The sequence below is a fragment of the Phacochoerus africanus genome, chromosome 8 (assembly GCF_016906955.1).
Source record: "Phacochoerus africanus isolate WHEZ1 chromosome 8, ROS_Pafr_v1, whole genome shotgun sequence".
Taxonomy (NCBI): Eukaryota; Metazoa; Chordata; class Mammalia; order Artiodactyla; family Suidae; genus Phacochoerus; species Phacochoerus africanus.
The window spans coordinates 58,701,138-58,721,912 of record NC_062551.1 but is presented as its reverse complement, the minus strand read 5'-3'; the positions used below and the strand labels follow the sequence as shown (position 1 = coordinate 58,721,912).

The window sequence follows — 20,775 nt, the reverse complement described above, 5'->3', positions numbered from 1 at the left end:
TGATGCTGAAGATTTTCCTCCTGAACCTTCTAATCAAACAGGGACCTACCTCACCAAGTGGTGGGTTTGTTGTCTCCTGTGTTCACCTTCTGGCTGTATCTTGGCTATATCATGGCCATGTTTAGCCTGAAATGGCGGAATCCCAAGGACCAGCAGGATCAAGACAACCATGCCTGTCCAGATGAGGTTCTCCACTGTGTAGTCTTGGGGGTGAGAGGCTAGGGGTTGTGGACAGAGGTCAGGGCATACCCCAGTCACCCCAGGATCCCTGCACATCCACCCACGTCACCTGCCTCCCGTTGACAGGTTGTGATCCTCAGAGCCCAGCCCCATAACTGAGGATTTCTCCTCATCACTCTTTGGGTCTGAATGGTTTTGTGATGGCCTGAGGATGTCACTTAGCCCTGAGAACTAAAAAAGGACAGGGTGTGGGCAATATTACAAATGCTTAAGTAAGCTCTTCTCTGATCTCAAGTGAGTCCTGAGAACTAATCATGCCAGTCTCGGTCCCTGGAGGTGAGCATCTCTGGGGTCTCATTTTGATCTAATCAGGCAAAGATGAACATGTGGGGTTTTCATTGGTTCATGTCATGAGGTACAGGGGCAGGAAGGAGCAAAAAGGTGGGATCTGCCTTTCAGTTCCTCCAGCTCAGCCAGCATTTTTTTTTTTTTTTGGTCTCTGCCTCAAGGTTATATGTTTCCATGTCATTTTCCTCTCTTCTATCTACCAATCTATTATTTAAAAAAATACATGGTGGCATATCTACAAGACACCAGGCAGTCTTTCTAGGAGCAAGGATTACCACAATTAGCGTAACCTCTATTAATTCATTCCATTGTCTAGATAGAGGTATTGATTAGAAGCAAGCAAAATGAGGGGTTCTGTACAGTTCTGAGGGAGGAGGAAGCTGTGAGGGGACAGGACCCCTGAGCACACACTCTGCTCCCGCTGCCTGTGAGGAGGAGCCCAGGGTGGGAGGGGCCCAGGTCCTCCCTCTTACTTGTCACCACCAGGGGCAGGGGATCACTCCACCCTGACCAGCCCTTCCTCCTGTGATAAGCACAGTGGTGCTGCCCTGCATGGCTTGAGCTCAAGAATTCAAAGGAGAAACTGGCCATGAGTCCTGTGCGGCCCTTGTCTCCAAGGGTCCAGGGACCCTCTCATTATGCAGACACCAGCCTGTAGAGACATTTGCAAGCCGATGGGAGGAGAGCCCTCGGCTCAGCCCTGATAGAGGGTTTGGGGATGGTTCCTAGAAAGGATGAAGACCTCAAGTGTCAGAGGTGCCTCATTCCCTTAGTTTGCCAGGTCGTTGCTTCAGAGCCCTCCCAGACACCCGACCATCACCCAAGTCCTAGGTGGGGGCTGTTGGCTGAAGCAGGAGGTCTGGGGAGGATTCATCCACCTGGACTCAGTCCCACAGGGCCCGACACAGCCCTGGAACTGTCTGTAGACATAATACATACATACAACATAAAGAGGTCAGGATAAAGAGAACTATATGTTTGTAAGATTTTATATTGCCCTTGAAAAGGTAAAGTACTAACTGTATCTTGACTGTAGAAATTTAGATATGTACGTGATAGTCTCTAAAATAGCCACTTAAACAACATTCAAAGAGTATGGTTATAACAACAGTAGAAAAATAGAACATGGAATGTTGAAAATATTTTTAAATCCAAGAAAAGGTAGGAGAGGGTAAATAGAAGGACAAGCAAGAGGGAAGATATGAAATAGCAAACCTAAACAACAGTCTTACCAGTAATTATATTATATGTAAATGGGCTAAACACAGCAATTAAAAGACAGGGATTGGTCTTAGAAAAGACAACTACAAACAAGACCCTACATTATGCAGTTTAGAAAAATTCACTTCTAATATAATGATGTTAATACCTTAAAAATATGGAATGAACAATGTGGGTGAACCTCAGAAGCACTCGAAGTGAAATAAGTCAGACACGAGATGTCACATGTTGAAGGATTTCACTTACGTGAACTGCCAAGAATAGCCTGATTCCTAAAGGCAAGATTCGGAATGAAGAGTAGCAGGAGCTGGATCTAAGGAGACATGGAACTGTCGTTTAATGGGTACAGAGTTTCCGTTTGGGATAAGGAAAATGTTCTGGAAAATGGACAGTGGTAGTGATTGTCCAATGTGGTAAGTATACTTAGGGCCACCGAACTGTGCGTTTTAAATGTTGGTAAATGTTATTACGGTGTGCGTATTTTACCCCACATAACAAAATGAGGATAGGAAATGTACTATAGAAACACTAATGGAAAGAAACTTCACGTGGTTGTGTTAGCTTCCACTTACGACAAATTAGCATACACGTAGTGGATTAAAGCAACACACATCTAGTACCTCACCGTAAGTCAGGACTATACAGTCAGGCTCCCAGGCATAAAGTCAAGGAACAGGGAGACATTCATTTATTGCCTCTCAGTCCAGACCTCAAAGTCTGGAAGGCAACCGAATTCTGCCTATTGACTGGGTATCCAGTGACACTGGAAAACTCTTATTGTGTATTTCTCTTATTGTGTATTTTCTGTGCACACCACTGTGACGTCTCTGACTTATACAGTATTATGCTGATCCACTCCAGAGCTTCTTACTTGGTGGTGTTTTACTTACCGGGTTGGTCCCTCCAGTGCCGTAGTGAACGGAAGTGGCCATAGGGCACATGCTTGGACCATTCCCACTCAAAGGAAAGGACCTCAGGTCCTTACCTTCACAAATCATGTCAGGTGTGGATTGTTCCACACGTCTGCATAAATGACAGGGAATTCCCTTTTCTTCCTCTTGAGTTTTACAGGGAATTCCCTTCTAGTTGTGATGAGTTTATTTTTATTGGAGTCATATTTTATTTTGTATTTTATCACCAACAACTCTTTGTTGTTGCTGGGCTTTGTATCTGTCGAGATGATTATTTTTCACTTGTTCTATTAATGTGCTGGATTATGTGATAGATTTAAAAAAAGGTTTTAAGCTACTCTTTCCTTCCAGTTAGACCACTGTATGGTCATGAAGTATGTCCTTTTCATATGTCCCCAAATCTCAGTTGTGATTCTTTGGTTCAGGGATTTATACCCAAGCTCACGGGAGTGATCTTCCTGTGACTTTCCCATTTTCAATTCCCTGGTCAGCTTTTGATGTAAATATTTTCCTGGCCTCCTGATAAAGCCAGTTGGTGCAGGTGCTGGTGGTGTACTCCTTTTTCTATTCTCAGGAGAAGTTTGTGCAGGTTCGGGTGTGTGCGTGTGCGTCACAGTTGTGTGTGTGAAAGAGATCACCAGTGAAGCCTCTTGAACTGATGTTCATGGCAAAATAGGGTCACCGCAGCACCACAGAAGCCCTCCATCCCATCCCGGGGTTGCCTTTTGTTTTCTGTGGTGAGAATATTTAAGATCTACTTTCTTTATTTCTTTTTTTTTTTTTGTCTTTTAGGGCCACACCTGTGGCCTATGGAGTGTCCCAGGCTGGGGGTCGAATTGGCGCTGTTGCTGCCGGCCTATGCCAGAGCCACAGCAACACCAGATCCGAGCCACGTCTGCAACCTACACCACAGCTCACGGCAACACCGGATCCTTAGCCCACTGAGCAAGGCCAGGGATCGAACCCGCAACCTCATGGTTCCTAGTCAGATTCGTTTCTACTGCGCCATGATGGGAACTGCAAGATCTACTTTCTTCTTCACACGCAAGAGCATGATGCAGTGTTATAATGAGCTGTGATCGATACGCTGTACATTAGGTCCCAAGAACTTGCTCATCTTCTAAATGGAAGTTTGTTTCCTTTGACCAACATCTTCCCACTTCCCCCTTGCGCCAACCCTGGTGAGCACCGTTCTGCTCTCTGTTTCTGTTGGACTTTTCTTAAGAGTCTAATTATGAACTATTATGGAGTTCAGTGGTAGGGAAATTTTTAATTACAGAGTCAATGCATTTAATGCACATATGAGGTGATACAGATTTACCATTTATTCTTTTTTTTTTTTTTTGTCCTTTTGCCTTTTCTTGAGCCCCTCCCATGGCATATGGAGGTTCCCAGGCTATGGAGTTGAATTGGAGCTGCAGCCACCGGCCTACGCCAGCGCCACAGCAATGCGGGATCCGAGCCCCGTCCTCAACCCACACCACAGCTCACGGCAACGCTGGGTCCTTAACCCACTGAGCGAGGGCAGGGATCGAACCCGCAACCTCATGGTTCCTAGTCGGGTTCGTTAACCACTGCGCCACGACGGGAATGTCTCCCCATTTATTCTTATTCCCGTTTAGTAAATTGTCCCTTTGAAGATCTCCATTTCATCTACATTTTCTGTACATTGGCATCAAACTTTTCCTATGTTCTGTAACTGTTGTTACAAAGTCTGTGGGATTCGTAGTGCTGTCTGCAATTTTTTCACGATGCTAGAATTACGTGCCTTCACTCTTTTTTCCTTGGCCATTGTGGCTAGGGTTTATAAATGTTTTCAAGAATGGATTTCATGTTTGCCTTCATGGATTCTTCTTCCACTCCTGTATGTCATCGTTAATGTTGTTATTATTAATTCCCTCCATCAACTTTCCTTTAGACTAATTTGCTATTCTTTTCCTAAGTTCCTTGTGTGATAGGTTGGGTCATTGATTATTTTTAGGCTTTTCTAATAGATTCATTCAAGGTTCTTAATTTTCTCAATTCATGGGTTTGATGTGTATTATTTGCACCGTCATCCATTGAAAACATCTCTCACTTCTGTTTGGATTTTAAATTCACACATTGGCAACTGAGAAGACTTGCATTATTTCCCAATTGTAAGGATATTAATTATCTCTGATGGGAGAATAGCTGACCCCAGAGCGCCCCTGGAGCTCCTGGAGTCTCTGTGAGGGGTCCCGGCTGGCGGGTGGTTATTAGGTGGTGTCCACTGCAAGCAGTTCCCATGCCTTCTGGGGTCCCTGCAATCCAGTCCCTGGAATGTGGGGTCTGGGTCCTTCGTGGGCTAGCGGATGGCGAGAGCAGCATACACGCTGGGCTCTGCTGGGGGCTCCCCAGACTGGGAGGGAGGGGGTGCCGTTGTCCCCTGACTGAGGGTCCTGTAGCTCAGCTGGGCATAGGTCACGTCCTGGGCATCTGCAGATGCAGCAGCCTGCAGTGGGGGAGAGAGAGTCCAGCTGTATATCTGGGGTGAGGGGAAGCCTGGGGGCGCAGAGAGGCAGGGATACACCTGACTGTCCCCCTGCCTGTTGTCTTTGGCTTCTCTGTCCAGCAGTGCCCCTGATGGGGAGGAAGGAAAGGGGGCCACCCCCTGCCTCACTCTCAATCTGGAGTGGTTGACCTGGGCGGACATCCGCTCCTGGGGGTCTCCATGCGCTTGTTCTGCTGGAGGGAGACGGTGAGACAGAAACAGCACCTCCCGGGTCCCGCTCCCCTCCTACAGTCAGTGTTCCCCTCCGTGGTCCGCTGAGGTCCCTTTGCTGATGGAATCGCCAGGGCTCCCTCACACCTCGGGGCCTATGGATGCTTTCCGGGATTCTGATTCTGTCTCAGCACCTGTCCTTGCTCATGTGGCTCCAGCCACACCGCCCACCTTCCTGCCACAGCCCATCTCGGCCTCAGCCAGGACCTTTGGACTTGCTGCCCCCCGCCAGCACCCAGTCCCCTTCTCTTGCTTTATCTCCCTGCGTCTGAGGACCCTGCCTGCCCCTCTGCATAGCGCCTCTCTCCCCGCTGCAGGGGAGCTCAGGCAATGTAGGCCGTGCTCCCTCTGCAGCTGCAGCACCTACAGGGGGCCGGGCGAGGTGCTCCCCTGGGCCCGTCTGTTGGGAGCAGGAAGGACGGGAGCCTGGGCACTTGCAGGCCATTCCCTTATCCATGCATCCTCCTAAGCCGCGGGGCTGCATCCAGCACCAGAGGGTCAGACAGAGGATGAGGAGTAGGGAGAGGGGACCCTGAAGGTGGGGCCACAAGGAGACAGGAGGGGGAGCCACAGGGGGACGACCCGGGGACCCAGAGGAGAGGCCGGTGTGGGTGCTGTTGGAGCTGGGGTGAGGGCACTGAGACGGCTGCACCAGGTGAAGTTGGGCCACGAGAAGGTCTTTGGTGGCCTGGCCAGAAGGAGGGGTCTCACCAGATGGTCCAGCTCCGCCCCCTCCTCAGACTGTGTGTCCTTCATGGCAGCATCTGCTGGGGCAGAACGGGGAGGGGGGCCTTGCTGGGCAGGACTCCCTGAGATCGCTCAGGGCTGGGGCCCTTGCACCCAGAAGGTGTGCGATGGGTGGTGCATCAGTCCTCGCCCCCTGCTCGGGCTCCTGTCCACCCCCGCCCACAGAACTCTCCGCGCCCACCCGCAGGGCTGCCCTCCTCTTCTGCTCACAGAGGTTCTGGTCCTGGGCGTCGGCGGCTGGGCTGGAGCTGGGAGGAGACGGGGGTGTTAGGGGCGGACGGGGCCGCGGGCAGCTGGGAGCCTGGGGTCTTTGGGACAGGAGTCACCTGTTCTGCAGGCCTCTGTCCTCAGGCTCCCGGTCTGCAGCCCCTGCAGGAAGTCAGAGGTCAGCATTGCCCTGGGTGGTGTCAGCGGGCACACCTCAGCCTGGGCCTGTTATGCCCCCTGCTTCACGGGGCTCCAGGGCAAGAAGGAAACCCTGACTCCTTCCCGCACGTGGGTTTCAGTGTTTCAGGACATGAGACCCGAGAAACCCCCTGCATGTCTGCCTGTGACCTGACGTTAAGAGTTTTCGTTCCAGATTTTCAGACTTGAGACTCTGGACCATCTCCTTCTAAGCTGACCTCACCCACCTCTTTCTTTGGTTCCCGTTGGTTAGTGCCCTAAGCCTGGCGCCTCTGGGAGCCTGGGTCCCCCTGTTCCCTGCTCACCTGACTTCCTGCGTCTGTCCTGACCCCGGTGTCGGTGTCGGATGAGGAGGAAGAGGAGGAGCAGCAGCAGGACGAAGGCCACCGAGACCCCGATCAGAAGGCTCAGGTACCATGGGAGGCCTGGGGCACCAGTGAAGTCATGAGCCATTTAATCGTGCACCTACTGTGTGCCAGACTCCTGCTGGGGTCTGTGCATTCATCTCCCCTACCCACTGCCCATTTTACAGATGGGGAAACTGAGGTCCAGACAAAATTGGGGCCCTGGGCGACCCAGCCTGGACGACAGCCCTGGGACTGGAACCCAGGACTCTGGGCTCCCTGAGCTCTCCACATGCTGCCCCCAGGTGGACACCCGCTTCCTGCTCGGGGTCTCCTCCTGTGCAGGGGGCCCTATCCCAGGGTCTCATCTGGGGCTGAGGGGCCTTCCTTGTCACTCTGCCTTCCCGAGCCCAGCAGGACTAGGGGGGCAGCTGTCTGGGGTGGAATCTGCGCCCCCCCCCCCCCAGGTACACCCCCCTGCAGGACCTGATACCCTGGGAAGGTCCGGGCTGGGGGCTGTGTCCCCCCTGAGCTCCGTGAAGTGGATGTCACTGCACCTCACCTGATGGCAGCAGCCCTGTGATCCCGGGGCTGGGGACCAGGGAGCCCGCCAACCTCGGACCCGAGACTCTGAGGAGGGAGGCCCCTGGCTGGTTCGACAGCGGGAGCGGGGACTGCAGCCGGGAGTCTGAGCCCAGCCCTTGTGCTTCCCCCTGGAGCTGAGCTCCCCGAGCTGAAGGGGAAGCGCCTGGACCCCTGGACCCTGTCCTGCCCCTGCCCCCTCCCGCCCACAGTGTCACCATCAGGCTGAGAGGGGACAGGCCCCCATCCAGTCCCTCCTGGGGGCCTCCCTGTGAGGCCTCCTGTCCCGGGGAGTCCCGGCAAAGTCAGACCTGGAAGGACCCCCGAGCTCTGGGCCTCGACTCTCTCCTTTGACACGTGGACAGGCGGAGGCCCACGGGGGGTGGGGGCATCCAAGTCCGAGTGTCCAGAGGTGCCTGACCCGGGGGCACAGCCCCACCCTGCCCCCCACGGACCCCCCTCCACAGACCCGCACTTACCCCTGCGGGGGCCTGAGTCCATGGGGGGGAGGGGCTGATCCTGGGAGCCTCCTGGGGGTCAGGATGGGAGGTGAGGGGGCTGGTCCCAACATCTCCCTCCCCATGACCCCCTTCACCCACCCCCTCAGAGCCCCTGGAGCCCTGGGGTCCCCCCCCAGTCTCTGCCCAACCCCACCCCACCCTGGGACACAAGTTGCGCTGGGATTGGAGCAGGAGTTAGGTCAGCTGAGAGCTTGAGGGACAGACCTGGGGCCAGTGGTGCACTCATTGGACAAAGGCCCCCGTGACTCCCCAGCTTGGAGTTGGACCTGTGGGTGGGGATGGGGCCCCAGAGGATCCTGGGGAAAGGGCTGTGGGTGGGCGAGGGGTTGCATCTCCTCGGGGGCCCCCCATCTCCGCTCATGCTCCTCCCCGAATCTGCCCTGGGTCCACCCCATGGCCTTCTCCCTCCTCCCCCGAGCATCCTGGAGACGAAACGGGGGAAGGGGGCAGGTTCCCTCCATCCCCCTGGAGGGTGACCCTCCCTTGAGTCCCCTTCAGTGCACCCTAGAAAGGGGGTACCCCTAGAGCTGGCCATGGGGACACACAGAGGACAGGTCCCCTCACCTGAGACCACGAGCTCCAGGGGGTGACTGGGCTGTGACAGCAGGTAGGGGTCCCTGCTGAGTGAGCCGTAGCACCTGTAGGTGCCCCCGTGGGCTGAGGTCACAGGACCCATGGAGAACTGGGCCTGGTTCTGCCCAGCTCTGCCCGGCTGTGACCTAAGACGCAGCGGGGGGTGGGCCGCCCCCTCCTTGGACAGAAGGAAAGTGTCCATCGGACTCCATGACCAACACAGCAGGGTCACGTTCTGTCCTGCAGCCACCGAGGAGCCCGGCTGCACCAAGAGGGAGGGTATGGCAGGGAACCATCCTAGAGAGAAGATGGTCGTGAGGGGCTGGCAGCCGGCCTGGTTCTGAACGGAGACTCGGCAGGGCCTCTCTGAGGACCCTCCTCTGTGTGTGTCTGTGTTTCTCTGAGCCTCTCCATCCCCCCACCCCCTGTCTGCCTGTCCCTCCCTCCTTGGGGACCCCGCCCCCTGGTCCCAGCATCCCCCCTGGGGCTCCCCCAGCAGGGCCTGTGCAGAGTGTGGGTCCCCGCCTGACCCGCTGGCTCCTCACCTGCCACCAGGATGTCCAGGGGGTCACTGGGGGCCGACCACAGGGAGGAGAGGTTGTGTCCACCGTAGCATCTGTACCGGCCCCCAGGGTGGCTGCTCACCTGGCCCAGGGGGAAGTGGGCCTGAGAGAGCCCAGCCTGGGGCTGCCAGGCAGGGCGCTGGGGGAGGTCCCGTGCCCCCTCCTTGGCTAGAACGAACCTGTCGTAGCTGATGGCAGAGCAACACTGGAGGGTCAGGCTCTGTCCAGAGGCCACAACAGGGCCCTGCGGGGTCAGGAGGGAGGGCTTCCCAGAGTCCCCTGGGGAGAGAGAGCCCTGAGTTAGGGGCTGCTTCCCCCATGACCCCCTTGTCCCTCCTGACCCCCAGGTCTCACTGTCTCTCACACTCTGGGTTCTTGTCCAGGAGCCCCACCCCCTCAGCCTCCCCCTCACATGGGGCTCTGCTCTGAGCCAGGCCCCCAGGGACCTGCCTGGGGCCCCAAAGCCTCTGGGACCAGGCTGGGCCCCCCTCACCTGAGACCAGGAGCTCCAGGGGGTCACTGGGGTGTGACCACACCTGGGGTTTGTCTCTGAAAGAGCCATAGCATCTGAATGTCCCCCTGTGGCTGGGGGTCACGGGGCCCATAGGAAACAGGGCCCGGGTCTGCCTATTAGGGTATCTCTGTGTGTCCAGAGTCCAGGAGGACTTGTGTTCTCCTTCCTTAGTCAGAATGAACCTCTCATATCCGTGCCCTGAGCCACACTGGAGGGTCACATTCCCTCCTGAGGCCACCACAGGGCTGGGCAGGGCTGAGAGGGCGGGTTTCTCATAGGCTCCTAGGAGAGAAGGAGGCAGCTGGTTACATGGGGCTCACAGCCCCTGAGCTCCCCCAGGGCTGGGCTGTGAGAGGGACCCCCCCTGAGAGCAGACCCCTGCCTGAGGGCAGAGCCTGAGGCTGGGCCCCCTGAGTGTCCTCTCACCTGTCACCACCAGCTCTAGCGCATCACTGGGCTCTGACCTGCCAGTGGGGCTGATATAGTAACAGCGGTATCTCCCTGCATAGGCCTCAGTTGTGAATGGGATGGAGAACTTGGCCTTGTCCCTAGCCTCCAGTGGGCTCAGTCGGTACCAGGGAGTTTGCCTTCCCTCTTTATCCAGATGGAACTCCTTGGCCTCCAGGGTCCCCTGACACCAGATGATCACAGGGCTATACCAGGGGACCAGAGGGCCTGGCTCAGCCCAGAGGGTGGGTTTGGGGAGGGTCCCTGGAAGGACATGAGAGACCAGGTCACAAGACCTCCCCACCCCCAGGCCCCCAGCTCTCAGCCCAACCCTGCCTGGCTGCCCGCCCTCCAGCCCCTCCCTGCCATCTCCATGCCCAGTGCCTGGGGGTGGCCCCTTGTCCCCACGGAGGAGAGGAGGCACTAGGACCCCCGGGCACCGACTCACCTGCCTGCACCTGGGTCCCCAGGCCCACACTCAGCCCTGGAAGAAAGCACCTGTGAGGACTCGCCCTGGACTCTGAGCAGAACCTCTCGTGCCCGGGCACCCCCTGCGTGCTGGGTGTCCCGAGAGCACAGGCTGGTGTGGGGAGGGGGCGGGTCCCCCCTGGAGCAGGGCTTCCCCTCGCCCTGCATCTCACCGAGGCAGAGCAGGGCTGGGAGCGTGGGGGTCATGGCGTCTCCTCCCTGTGGTCCAGGCTGTGCAGCTGGAGGAGAGTCAGGCGCCCTCAGGACAGACAGGGCCCAGGGTGTGGCCCCTTGGAGGCTGGTCCTCCCTGTCATGGGGCTGTCACATCAGCAGCCCTACGTAAGGGGAACTGCCCCGCCACCGCAGGAAACTGGCCGTGGTTTCCTCAAGGCTGTGACTGGAGTGGGAGCAGGCTTATGCAGGCATTTCTGACCACCTGTGGAGCCTCATTTGAGCCATGAACTGCTGTCTTCCTGATCTGAAGTCCTTTCCAACCCAAGAGTCAACACACATTCATTGGGCCTTTGCAGTGTGCCTGGCGTAGAATTACAACCCCGGGTGGGCAGATTCAAACACTGAGCTTGCAGAGCTCTGCCTGGCAAATGAACAACTGGACACTGGCCACCACCAAACCGCCCCCCCACCACGATTTTTAGTTGTAGCCTTTGTAATTGCTGCCACAGCAACCACTAGCAGTCAATGGATTAAAGCAGCACAGATCGGAGGTCCCATCATGGCTCAGCAGAAACGAATCTGACTAGTCACCATGAGGATGCAGGTTTGCTCCCTGGCCTCGTTGAGTGGGTTAAGGATAGGATAAGGCATGGCTGTGAGCTGTGGAGGAGGTCACAGATGTGGCTTGGATCCTAGTTGCCATGGCTATGGCGTACACCGGCGGCTCCAGCTCCGATTCGACCCCTAGCCTGGAAACCTCCATATGCCGCAGGTGCGGCCCTAGAAAGACAAAACAATAAATAACTAAAGCAGCACAGGTTTTTCCCCTCAGTTCTAAAGGTCAGAAGTCCAAATGGAGACCCCAGCCTTAAGATCACGTGGTTGTCAGGCTGGGTTCCTCCCGAAGGCTCTGGGGTGGAACCCATTCCTTCTGCTTCTCAAGCTGCTCCAGGCTGACATGGCCCTTGCTTCATCATCCCCTCCCCTCCTAAAAGCCAGCAGTCACATCTCTCCCACTTCTGCTTTGGAGTTGCCTCTTCTTTGCCTCTGCCTCCCTCTTTCCCTCACAGGGACTTTTGTGATCACATGCCCCCAGGCCCCAATCCAGGGCCATCTCCCCATCTCCACCACTGAGAAGACCAATTAGGGAGAATCTTAAAGGGGAAGCTTGAGACCTGTTCGAAAAGTGCAAAATGATAGTGATCAAATATGACTCACTTTCATTCCCCACAGAGTAAAGCAGGGCTGGGTGTTGAGTTTCACAATCATGGTGACTTCCTTGCCGGCCCAGGGCTGAGTGGAGGGGCAAGAGTACAGAGGCTGCAAGACCACGCTGACTAAGAGGATGCTGTGGGCAGCTGCCCACCACCCCCACTGCAGGTCTGCACACTGAGGTTCTCACAGGAAGCAGAGCAGCTCTCTCCCTACACCTTGGTCTCCGTTGCCATCCCAACTAAGATGTAGGACTTCTCCTTTTGCAGACAACCATGCCTGCCTGTCATAACCCCCAGCTGTGTGCTCCAGGCATTGTCCACACATGCCATCAAGTGAAGAGACCCCTGTGCTGGGATTAGAGCTGGACGGTCAGAAGATGAATGGCTCCTGCCCAAGCTATCACCTGTCCCCACACTTCGGTGGTTTGTGTTCATCTCTCCATGCTCCTAGGTCAGGGGCTCCTGTTTGGATTAAGGTCATGTAAAACAAGGGCATGAACAGAGACCTTGGGCTCCTTTCTTACAGCCTTGGTCACACGAGGGTTGATGAGAGAGGGAACCAAGGGCTGATGAGAAGAGAAGGGAAGCCTGATACCCATGGAATAGAAGGTTTGCACACACCACTTCCTGGCTAGATTCAGGCTCTGCATTTGCAGTGCGATGCCACTGAGTCATAGTGCCCTTGCTTCTCCTTCCTGGCGATTCTGGCTTCCCTAGGCTGGTGAGCTCAGCGTGCCCCAGGCTTCTCCAGAGTAAAGATGTTATTTGCTCTTTGTAATTAAACACTGGTTTGTGAGGAGATATTTTGAGAGTTTGTCTACAGTATGTTCCTTATTAAATTCCACTTAATAGTTTCAGCCGCTCCTGGCTATAGGCTGTAGCAAAACCTTCTCTTCTCCCAAATGCATCCGTTCACATAAAAATTGCATTGTTTGTGACACTTTAAAATGCGTGTGACATATGGCCCCATCCTTCTTGTGTTTCTTCTGCCAGAATAAGGAGAGGCACCTGAGCTTTCTTATTTCCCCATGACACAGAGTCCACCTGGAGTGTTTTAATTTCTGGTTGAGTTAGTACCCCGACCCCCACCACCCATAAGATTCTTCTCCTTTTGTGTTTTCCTAAAACACAAAAGTTCTTTTTACGTTTTTACTTTTCTATATGAAGTTCGGTATCAACCTGTCTAGTTCAAGCAGGGATGCTTGTTGGTGTGTTTTAAGGGCTGATGGGCTTTAATCAGTTAGAGATGCAGAACTGCCATGTTTGTGATGCTGAGTCATTCTGTCCAAGGATGAGGGTGTCTCTTAATTTCTTCAGATCTAGTTTTGTGCCAGTCAGACATGGTTGTTAGATATATGTTTGTGTGGGTTCAGTTTTGCACATTTCTTATTACACTTGTTCCTTGGGATCTTCCTTTGTAGTTGATATTTAAGGTGAACCTGGACTGGACTTGTGGGTAGGAAAGCGGTTGGTTCATATAAATTAATTGTACAGCAACTACATCTGTGACTTTTGATGGTTGAGTGACTTTTCTTTGAGCCTCTAGGGCTTTCCAGGCTGCTTCCCTTCCTGGCCCCCCATCCCTGCATGATACCCCTCCTCTCCACACCCAGACTTTGCCCAATTCCCCAAGATCTACACAGGCAGATGCGCCCTGGTGTTCACGGTCTGCAAAGAACTGGCTCATCTACCTTTCCATCTCTGTTTTCCCCTTGGATCCCCATCAGAGCAGAGCAACTACCATCCAGGTGAGGGCAGGGTCCTGCATTGCCAGAATTCAGTGACAACACACAGGAAAGGCTGTGGTCCATTCTGAGTCTTATGATATTCCATCCTTCTTTTTGGGCAACTGGCCTGGTTTCCTAGCACGTGGAAAACAATGAAAACTTTGTGTAAGTGCAAGAATGGGAAAGTCTAATTTGCAGAGCCCATGACACTACAACAGGAGAATCTCAAAGTGCAAACAGTAGAAAAACAGTTGGAATGAATTCTTTCTTGAGGGCCAGGATTTCCAGGAGTTTCCTTACAAGCTGATGGAACCAGATGACATCTAGCGCAGCAGCCCTTGGTTATTGCCTTTCTTTCTGCCAGAACATTCCTGATGTTTCCCCCCGTATCACGCTCACATGCGCTCTGCTGTCCTGAGTCAATGCAGAAAGGTGCAGACCAGCAGCCAGGGCCCGTTTCTTTCTCTTCCTCCATCAGGAAGAGAAAGAAACGGGCCCTGCTGCAGTTTCCTTTGTTAAACTGCTGCTGGCTTACGTACTGTGGTGTCCACGGCTAGATTCGAAGGAGGTCGTAGGTGTGGCCCAAAATGACCTGGACGTGTGGTCTCTTTTAGGAAGTGACTGACCATTGTTCAGCCCTGTTCTCCTTAAAAGCAAGAGAGGCCCTTCAAACCTCAGAATGGAAACATTGGGTGGGAGGAGAAAGAGGAAGCAGGGATTAAAAAATAATTGTTTCGTGGTCCAGAAGGCAAAGAAGCAGAGGCTTTCAGCAGGGCTGGAGTCACATCCATGGAATTTAGGTTTTCAAACAGATAGTTTTAGCCTCTGCTGTCTGTCCCTCTGGGTGACCTGCTGGTTTCCTGTTCAATCTGGTTGATAGCTCTGTGGGTCTCAGAATCACGTGGGCAGGATCCCTTCTCAAGGATGCCCTGTGGCTTTTCTCATTTGGGGTAAGGACCTTTTTTGAGACGACTTCAGCCCCACCCTGTGCGGAATGTAACCTCCCCTGGGGAAGACTCCAAGCAATGGGTTAGGAGCCCATGAAGGCACCCCGTGTCCCCTCCTTTGGAAGGAAGGTGCTCTGGGGTCTTCTCTGCTCTCTCAGAGAGCCTGCTGCAGGCTCACCCACATCACCTCCTGCAGGACCTCAGTCATGCTCCCTATTTCAAGGATGCTTTCCTTCACTCTGTCCCTTCCCCACTCCCTTGTTCTTGCTTCTCAAATAAACTACCTGCACTGACATCTTTGTCTGAGATCCTGCTTCAGAGCAACTCACAGGAATTCATGGGCTGGAAAATGCCCTGAGTGTTTCCAGTGATATGATCTTAATTCATTTAGTATGATGTCTCTAGATCCATCCTTGTTGCTGCAAATGACATTATTTTGTTCTTTTTATGGGTGGATAATATTCCATTGTGTCTATGTACCATATCTTCTTAATCCATTCATCTGTCGATGGGCATTTAGGTTGTTTCCACGTTTTGGCTATTGTGAACAGTGCTGCAGTGAGCATAGGCGTGCACGTATCTTGTTCAGTGAATGTGTATTTCCAGATGTATGCCCAGCAGTGGGATTGCTGCGTCATATGGGATTGCTGCAGTTTGACATTTAGCTTCCTGCAGTTCCTCCTACTCTTTTCCATAGTGGTTGTACTAATTTACATGGGACTCTCCCTACTCACATCAGTGTTTTTATCCATTTTCACAATGATCCCTTCTACAAATTCAGGGGTGAGGGCAACCCCAGTGTCTCAGATTTCCTTGCACGTAGACTTGGCTTTTGAGTCTTCTTATTAATGAAGGGTTTGGCCACACCCCACACCACAAGCCAAGAACTTCATGTTTGGAAACTCTTGACGTTTGGCTGTCTGGCTCTCTTCTTGGTCTGGAGCAGCAGCCCAAGCTCAACTTAATCTCCTGGAAAGGAGTGTTGTGAGGTCAGCCTCAGTGGAGAATCCTGGATCCATGGCCAAGAGGCTGGTGCCCAGGGGTTCCTGAGGGTCAGAAACAGGAAGGGTTGGAGACCTGGGGCTACTCGTCCTTGTCCATTTCAGCCAGTCACTCCCACCCGGGGTCTGCATCATGAGCCTTCGGCGGATTTTCTTTTGTTATTTCACTCATTCATTCACCCTCCAAATAGTTATGGATTGACTGTCTATCTACACACACATGTATGTATCTCATACACACATAGATACATATACCATATTATAAACTTACACATAAATATGTGTACAATACATTTATAATATATAAAATGTACATATTCCATAGATTATATATTTATATATACATATGCATTGACATGTTAAAGACCCACATACATACACATGAACATGCGTGTGCAAGTGTGTGGGGTGTGAGCACATGCATGCCTGTTTGTGTTGGTGAAGATGATACAAGATAATTAATCAGCCTCTGCTTTCAGAGAATGTGCTATCTGGTGAGGAGACCAATTATCAAGTAGTAAAATGTATAACAAATGAGTTAGATCTAGAAATAGGAAAATCTAGAATACGTTCAGGATTGGTTAAATACTTTGAAAGATTATAATAGGTATGAAATGGATAAGATCTACTTGAATAGGGTCACCAGTCAAAGCTTTATTTGCAGTTTTTTTAATAAGTATTTATTCTCGTTTTTCTTTCTTATTCTTTTTTTCTTTTTTCTTTTTTTTTTTTGGAAGCACCTGTGTCGTGTGGAAGTTGCAGGGCCAGGGATCAAACGCTGAGCCACAACAGTGACAATGCCAAATCCTTAACCCCTAGGCCACCAGGGAACTCCTGGAGGGGGATTTTAAATCAAAACCTGAAGGGTGAAAAGGAGTGAATCATGGGAAGAGAGATTGCTAATATTTATCACGTAATAGATTCCTGTGACTTTTGCCTAAGTTATTCTAAAACTTCCACCAAGCAATGGGGAGTAATTGTTTCCACATAGCCCTGTCCGCTAGGTATGTGTATTAAGGATAGTCATCATGGGGCGGTTTGAAATATCAAAAGACTGTAAATAAGCAAGATGCCAAATTATAGAGCATTAAATAAATCCATCCGGATGCATCAAGCAAGGGAATACTATACTGCCATTAAAATGTCTGCAGTAAGACTTACTGATCCCAGATCATTCTTTAGAATATATTGGTTCACTTAAAAAATGGATTGGTTTTTCAATGATGTGATCTTCTTTCATTTAGTATCATCTCCAGGTCCATCCGTGTTGCTGCAGCTGGCTTTATTTTGTTCTTTCTTTATGGCGTCTTTTAGATGGCATCTACATGATGTTGATGATGGTCTACCCACAGAAGATATGTTTAGGTTACTCATGGAAAAGAGAAGAGCATGGTCAGTAGCTGACTTTGGGTAGGGGAGCTGGGGGAGCGAGTCAGTGCTGATAGAGGCTGAAAGGAGATGCCCTCTTCTTGTGCGTCACTTGGAAAGCATTTCATGTCTGTGCCATGTCAGTGAGTTGATGAAGAAGAATGAGATGGAAGAGGAGAAGAGGAAGAAGGGGAAGAAGGAGGAAGGGGAGGAGAGGAGAGGAGGAGGGGAGGTCGTGGTGCCTGGACTCTGAGGAGGGCAGAGGTGGGGAAGAAAGGAGAGAGGTTGCCTGCAGCTCCGTCCAGACCCCATGCTAGATGGGAAGGGGTGAGAAGGGAAGACGCTCCCCACCTGTGACCAGCTCTAGGGGGTCGTGTGCTCAGACAAGGTAGGCCTTCATTAACAGAGGCAGTGATAATGCTGGGCAGTGTCTCCTCGGCCTGCAGTGACGGGGAGCCTGGCCTCTCCCATGTGGGTGGAGTTGGGGCCTGATGTTCTCATCCGTGTACTCATTTCCGTCCTCCTCCCTCTCCAGGTGGAGGGCCAGGCACACAATGATCACTGGCCACCCCTGCAGGATTACAGAGCCTGGCTCAGCCCAGATGGAGGGTCTGGGCAGGGTCCCTAGGAGGGAAGTACAGCAGGATCTCGGGGTTCACTGTGAGGAAATGGACTTTCCTTCCCTTTGGAGGACAGGGGGAAATAATGCACAGGTTGACCCTCCAAGATCAGCTTAGGCCCAGGTGCCACAAAGCACCCTGGGGGGTGGGGGGCAGCAGATCCTAGAGTCGAGGCTAGACTGTGGTCTCACACCCCTCTGTTTCTGGAGTTCCCAACTCACCAAACCCAGGAAGGGGGCGAGACTGGGGAATATGACCAGCCTCTCACCATTTGCTCTGTACTTGTGCTGGGGGGGACTGGCACCTGAAGGTTAGGAAGATGTTGATAGGCTCCCAGGGGGCATAATGAAGCTTACATTGCTGGTCTAACAGGAGGAAGGTGGGGGGGCTCATGGGCCCAACTCTGAATCCCCCTTCAGGGGTCACAGAAACCTTGATTTTCAGAAGGTGTTTCTGGTGAGATAGGTCATAACCAGACTCAACCCAAGTCCAGAAGAAACCCACATAGTATTAACTCATCAGAGGTAGAGAAAAACATGATACAGAGATAAATAGGTAGATTAATAGATAAATACATAGCTATATTATACATAAGATAGATAGTTACATAGATACATAGATAAATAGCTACAGAGATGCATACATAGGTATGTGGTTACATAGATATTTAGACACATACAGTTACGTAAACTGACCGCAGTGTAGCATATTGGTGGGGAAACTTACTGACTCAGCTTCTGGTCCTAATAGTCTAGCTGTTCTCCAAACACACCTTTCCTCACCCAAATTACTTAGTTTCCCATATGCAGAGGAAGAAGCCTAAAATTCTCCCGACAACTTCATGATATTACATCAGGAGGTGCCCAGAAAACTATGTGACTCATCGGGGGAAGCTAGACTGGGCCTCCCTCATGACTCTCCAGGGCAGGTAGCACCAGGTGCAGTGCTTGTCTCTGTGCCCCTCTGCATCCTGTCACCCTGGGCTGTGCTCTCTGCTCTCATCCCTGCCTCCCCGCTGGCTCAGATCATTTTTTTTTTGTCTTGTTGTTGTTGTTGTTGTTATTGTTGTTGTTGTTGTTGTTGCTATTTCTTGGGCTGCTCCCGCGGCATATGGAGGTTCCCAGGCTAGGGGTTGAATCGGAGCTGTAGCCACCGGCCTACGCCAGAGCCACAGCAACGCGGGATCCGAGCCGCGTCTGCAACCTACACCACAGCTCACGGCAACGCCGGATCGTTAACCCACTGAGCAAGGGCAGGGACCGAACCCACAACCTCATGGTTCCTAGTCAGATTCGTTAACCACTGCGCCACGACGGGAACTCCTCAGATCATTTCTAAACAGAAAGTTCCTTAGTCTGCAGGTGTGAATGTCCTAAAGAAACAATTATTCATGTCCAAGCATGGGTGAGTGGGGCTTCTTGGACTGTGGAGTGTTCAGAGAACCAGATGGCCCTGGGGTGGTGGCCAGATTCCTGTCTGGACCCCGATGGTACTTGTAGGATACAGGCTCTGTGACCAGGGAAGGGAGGGCTTGCAGCCCCAGTTCTCGAGTACCTTGACTAACAGCATCATAACCTCCAGGGGAGGAGATGTAGGAGGGGATTAGGACATGGCAGGACAGACCTGGGGTTTCCCAGGGTCACAGCCCATGGCTGGCTGAGCCCATGGCACCTGGTGGCTCACAGGCAGAGCTGGATTCTTTAGGAAAGGACTTCCTCAGGTTCTTGGGATCAGCAAGGTGAGGTCTGATAGAGATGGAGGAGGGTCTTCTGTGCTGGCTGTGATGTCCTCTGGGACTTGGTGCAGCTCAGCCCTGTCCAAGGGCTCAGAGCTGTGGTGGCTCCCAGGCCTTGCCCTTATGCCCAGGGGACACCTGGCCCTAGTGGTCACCTTTGTTCAAGGGGAAGGAAGGAGTTCCTGTTGTGGCTCAGCAACAAGGAACCCAAGTAGTATCCATGAGGACACAGATTTGGTCCCTGGCCTCACTCAGTGGGTTAAGGATCTAACGTTGCCATGAGCTGTGGTGTAGGTTGTAGATGGACTTGTATCCTGCACTAATATGGCTGTGGTGTAGACTAGCAGCTGTAGCTCCAATTCAACCCCCAGCCTGGGAACTTCCATATGCAGCCCTAAAAAGACAAACAAGACAAAAAAAAAAAAAAGGAGAATCCAACATCCATTCATGTTAAAAATGCTTACCAAAGTGGGTATAGAGGGAACATATTTTAACATAATAAAAGCTACTTATGACAAACCCACAGCAAAGATAATACTCAACACAGAAAAGCTGAAAGACTTCCCACTAAAATCTGGAGCAAGACAAGGATGCCCACTCTCACCACTTTTATTCAACATAGTATTGGAAGTCCTAGCCACAGCAATCTGACAAACAAAAGAAATAAAATGTACCCAAATTGGAAGAGAAGAGGTAAAACTGTCACTCTATGCAGATTACAGTCTACCATATAGAAAACCCTAAGGACTCCACACAAAAACTACTCAAACTGATCAACGAATTCAGCAAAGCAGCAGGATACAAGATTGACATTCAGAAATCGGCATTTCTGTATACCAACAATGAAATATTAGAAAAGGAATACAAAGATACAATACCTTTTAAAATCACACCCCCAAAAATGAAATACCTAGGAATAAACCTGACCAAGGGGAGTTCCCGTCGTGGCTCAGTGGTTAGCGAATCCAACTAGGAACCATGAGGTTGTGGGTTTGATCCCTGGCCTTGCTCGGTGCGTTAAGGATCCAGCGTTGCCGTGAGCTGTGGTGTAGGTCACAGATGCGCCTCAGATCCTGCATTGCTGTGGCTCTGGTGTAGGCTGGCGGCTACAGCTCTGATTGGACCCTTAGCCTAAGAACCTCCATGTGCTGTGGGAGCAGCCCTAGAAAAGGCAAAAAGAAAAAAAAAAAAAACCTGACCAAGAATGTGAAGGACTTATATGCTGAGAATTAGAAAACATTAATCAAGGAAATTAAAGAGGATTCAAAGAAATGGAAAGCTATTCAATGCTCCTGGGTTGGAAAAATTAATATTGTAAAAATGGCCATACTACCCAAAGCAATCTACAGATTCAATGCAATCCCTATCAAATTATCCATGACGTTTTTCACAGAACTACAACAAACAATCCAAAAATGTAT

The 20,775-nt window shown here is 52.0% G+C and overlaps 1 protein-coding gene across 23 annotated transcripts; it reads right to left on the bottom strand.

The window, feature by feature from the left end:
- Nucleotides 1-4,673: 4,673 nt before the first annotated feature.
- LOC125133370 (leukocyte immunoglobulin-like receptor subfamily A member 6) lies at nt 4,674-10,887 on the bottom strand. 23 transcript variants are annotated; one of them, XM_047791477.1, is made up of 12 exons: nt 10,741-10,883; nt 10,548-10,583; nt 10,079-10,363; nt 9,632-9,934; nt 9,121-9,417; nt 8,567-8,872; nt 7,961-8,011; nt 6,861-6,980; nt 6,477-6,519; nt 6,361-6,398; nt 6,115-6,170; nt 4,674-5,133 (listed from the first exon to the last, which is right to left on the bottom strand). In XM_047791477.1, the coding sequence occupies exons 1-12, from the start codon at nt 10,880-10,882 to the stop codon at nt 4,987-4,989; spliced, it is 1,824 nt and encodes a 607-aa protein (XP_047647433.1). In that variant the 5' UTR covers nt 10,883; the 3' UTR covers nt 4,674-4,986. The 23 variants fall into 23 exon arrangements, with proteins under 23 accessions (XP_047647433.1, XP_047647434.1, XP_047647431.1 ...); XM_047791478.1 differs by having other exon boundaries at nt 6,115-6,167; XM_047791479.1 differs by having other exon boundaries at nt 4,991-5,366; nt 10,741-10,884.
- Between the last annotated feature and the right edge of the window lie 9,888 nt (nt 10,888-20,775).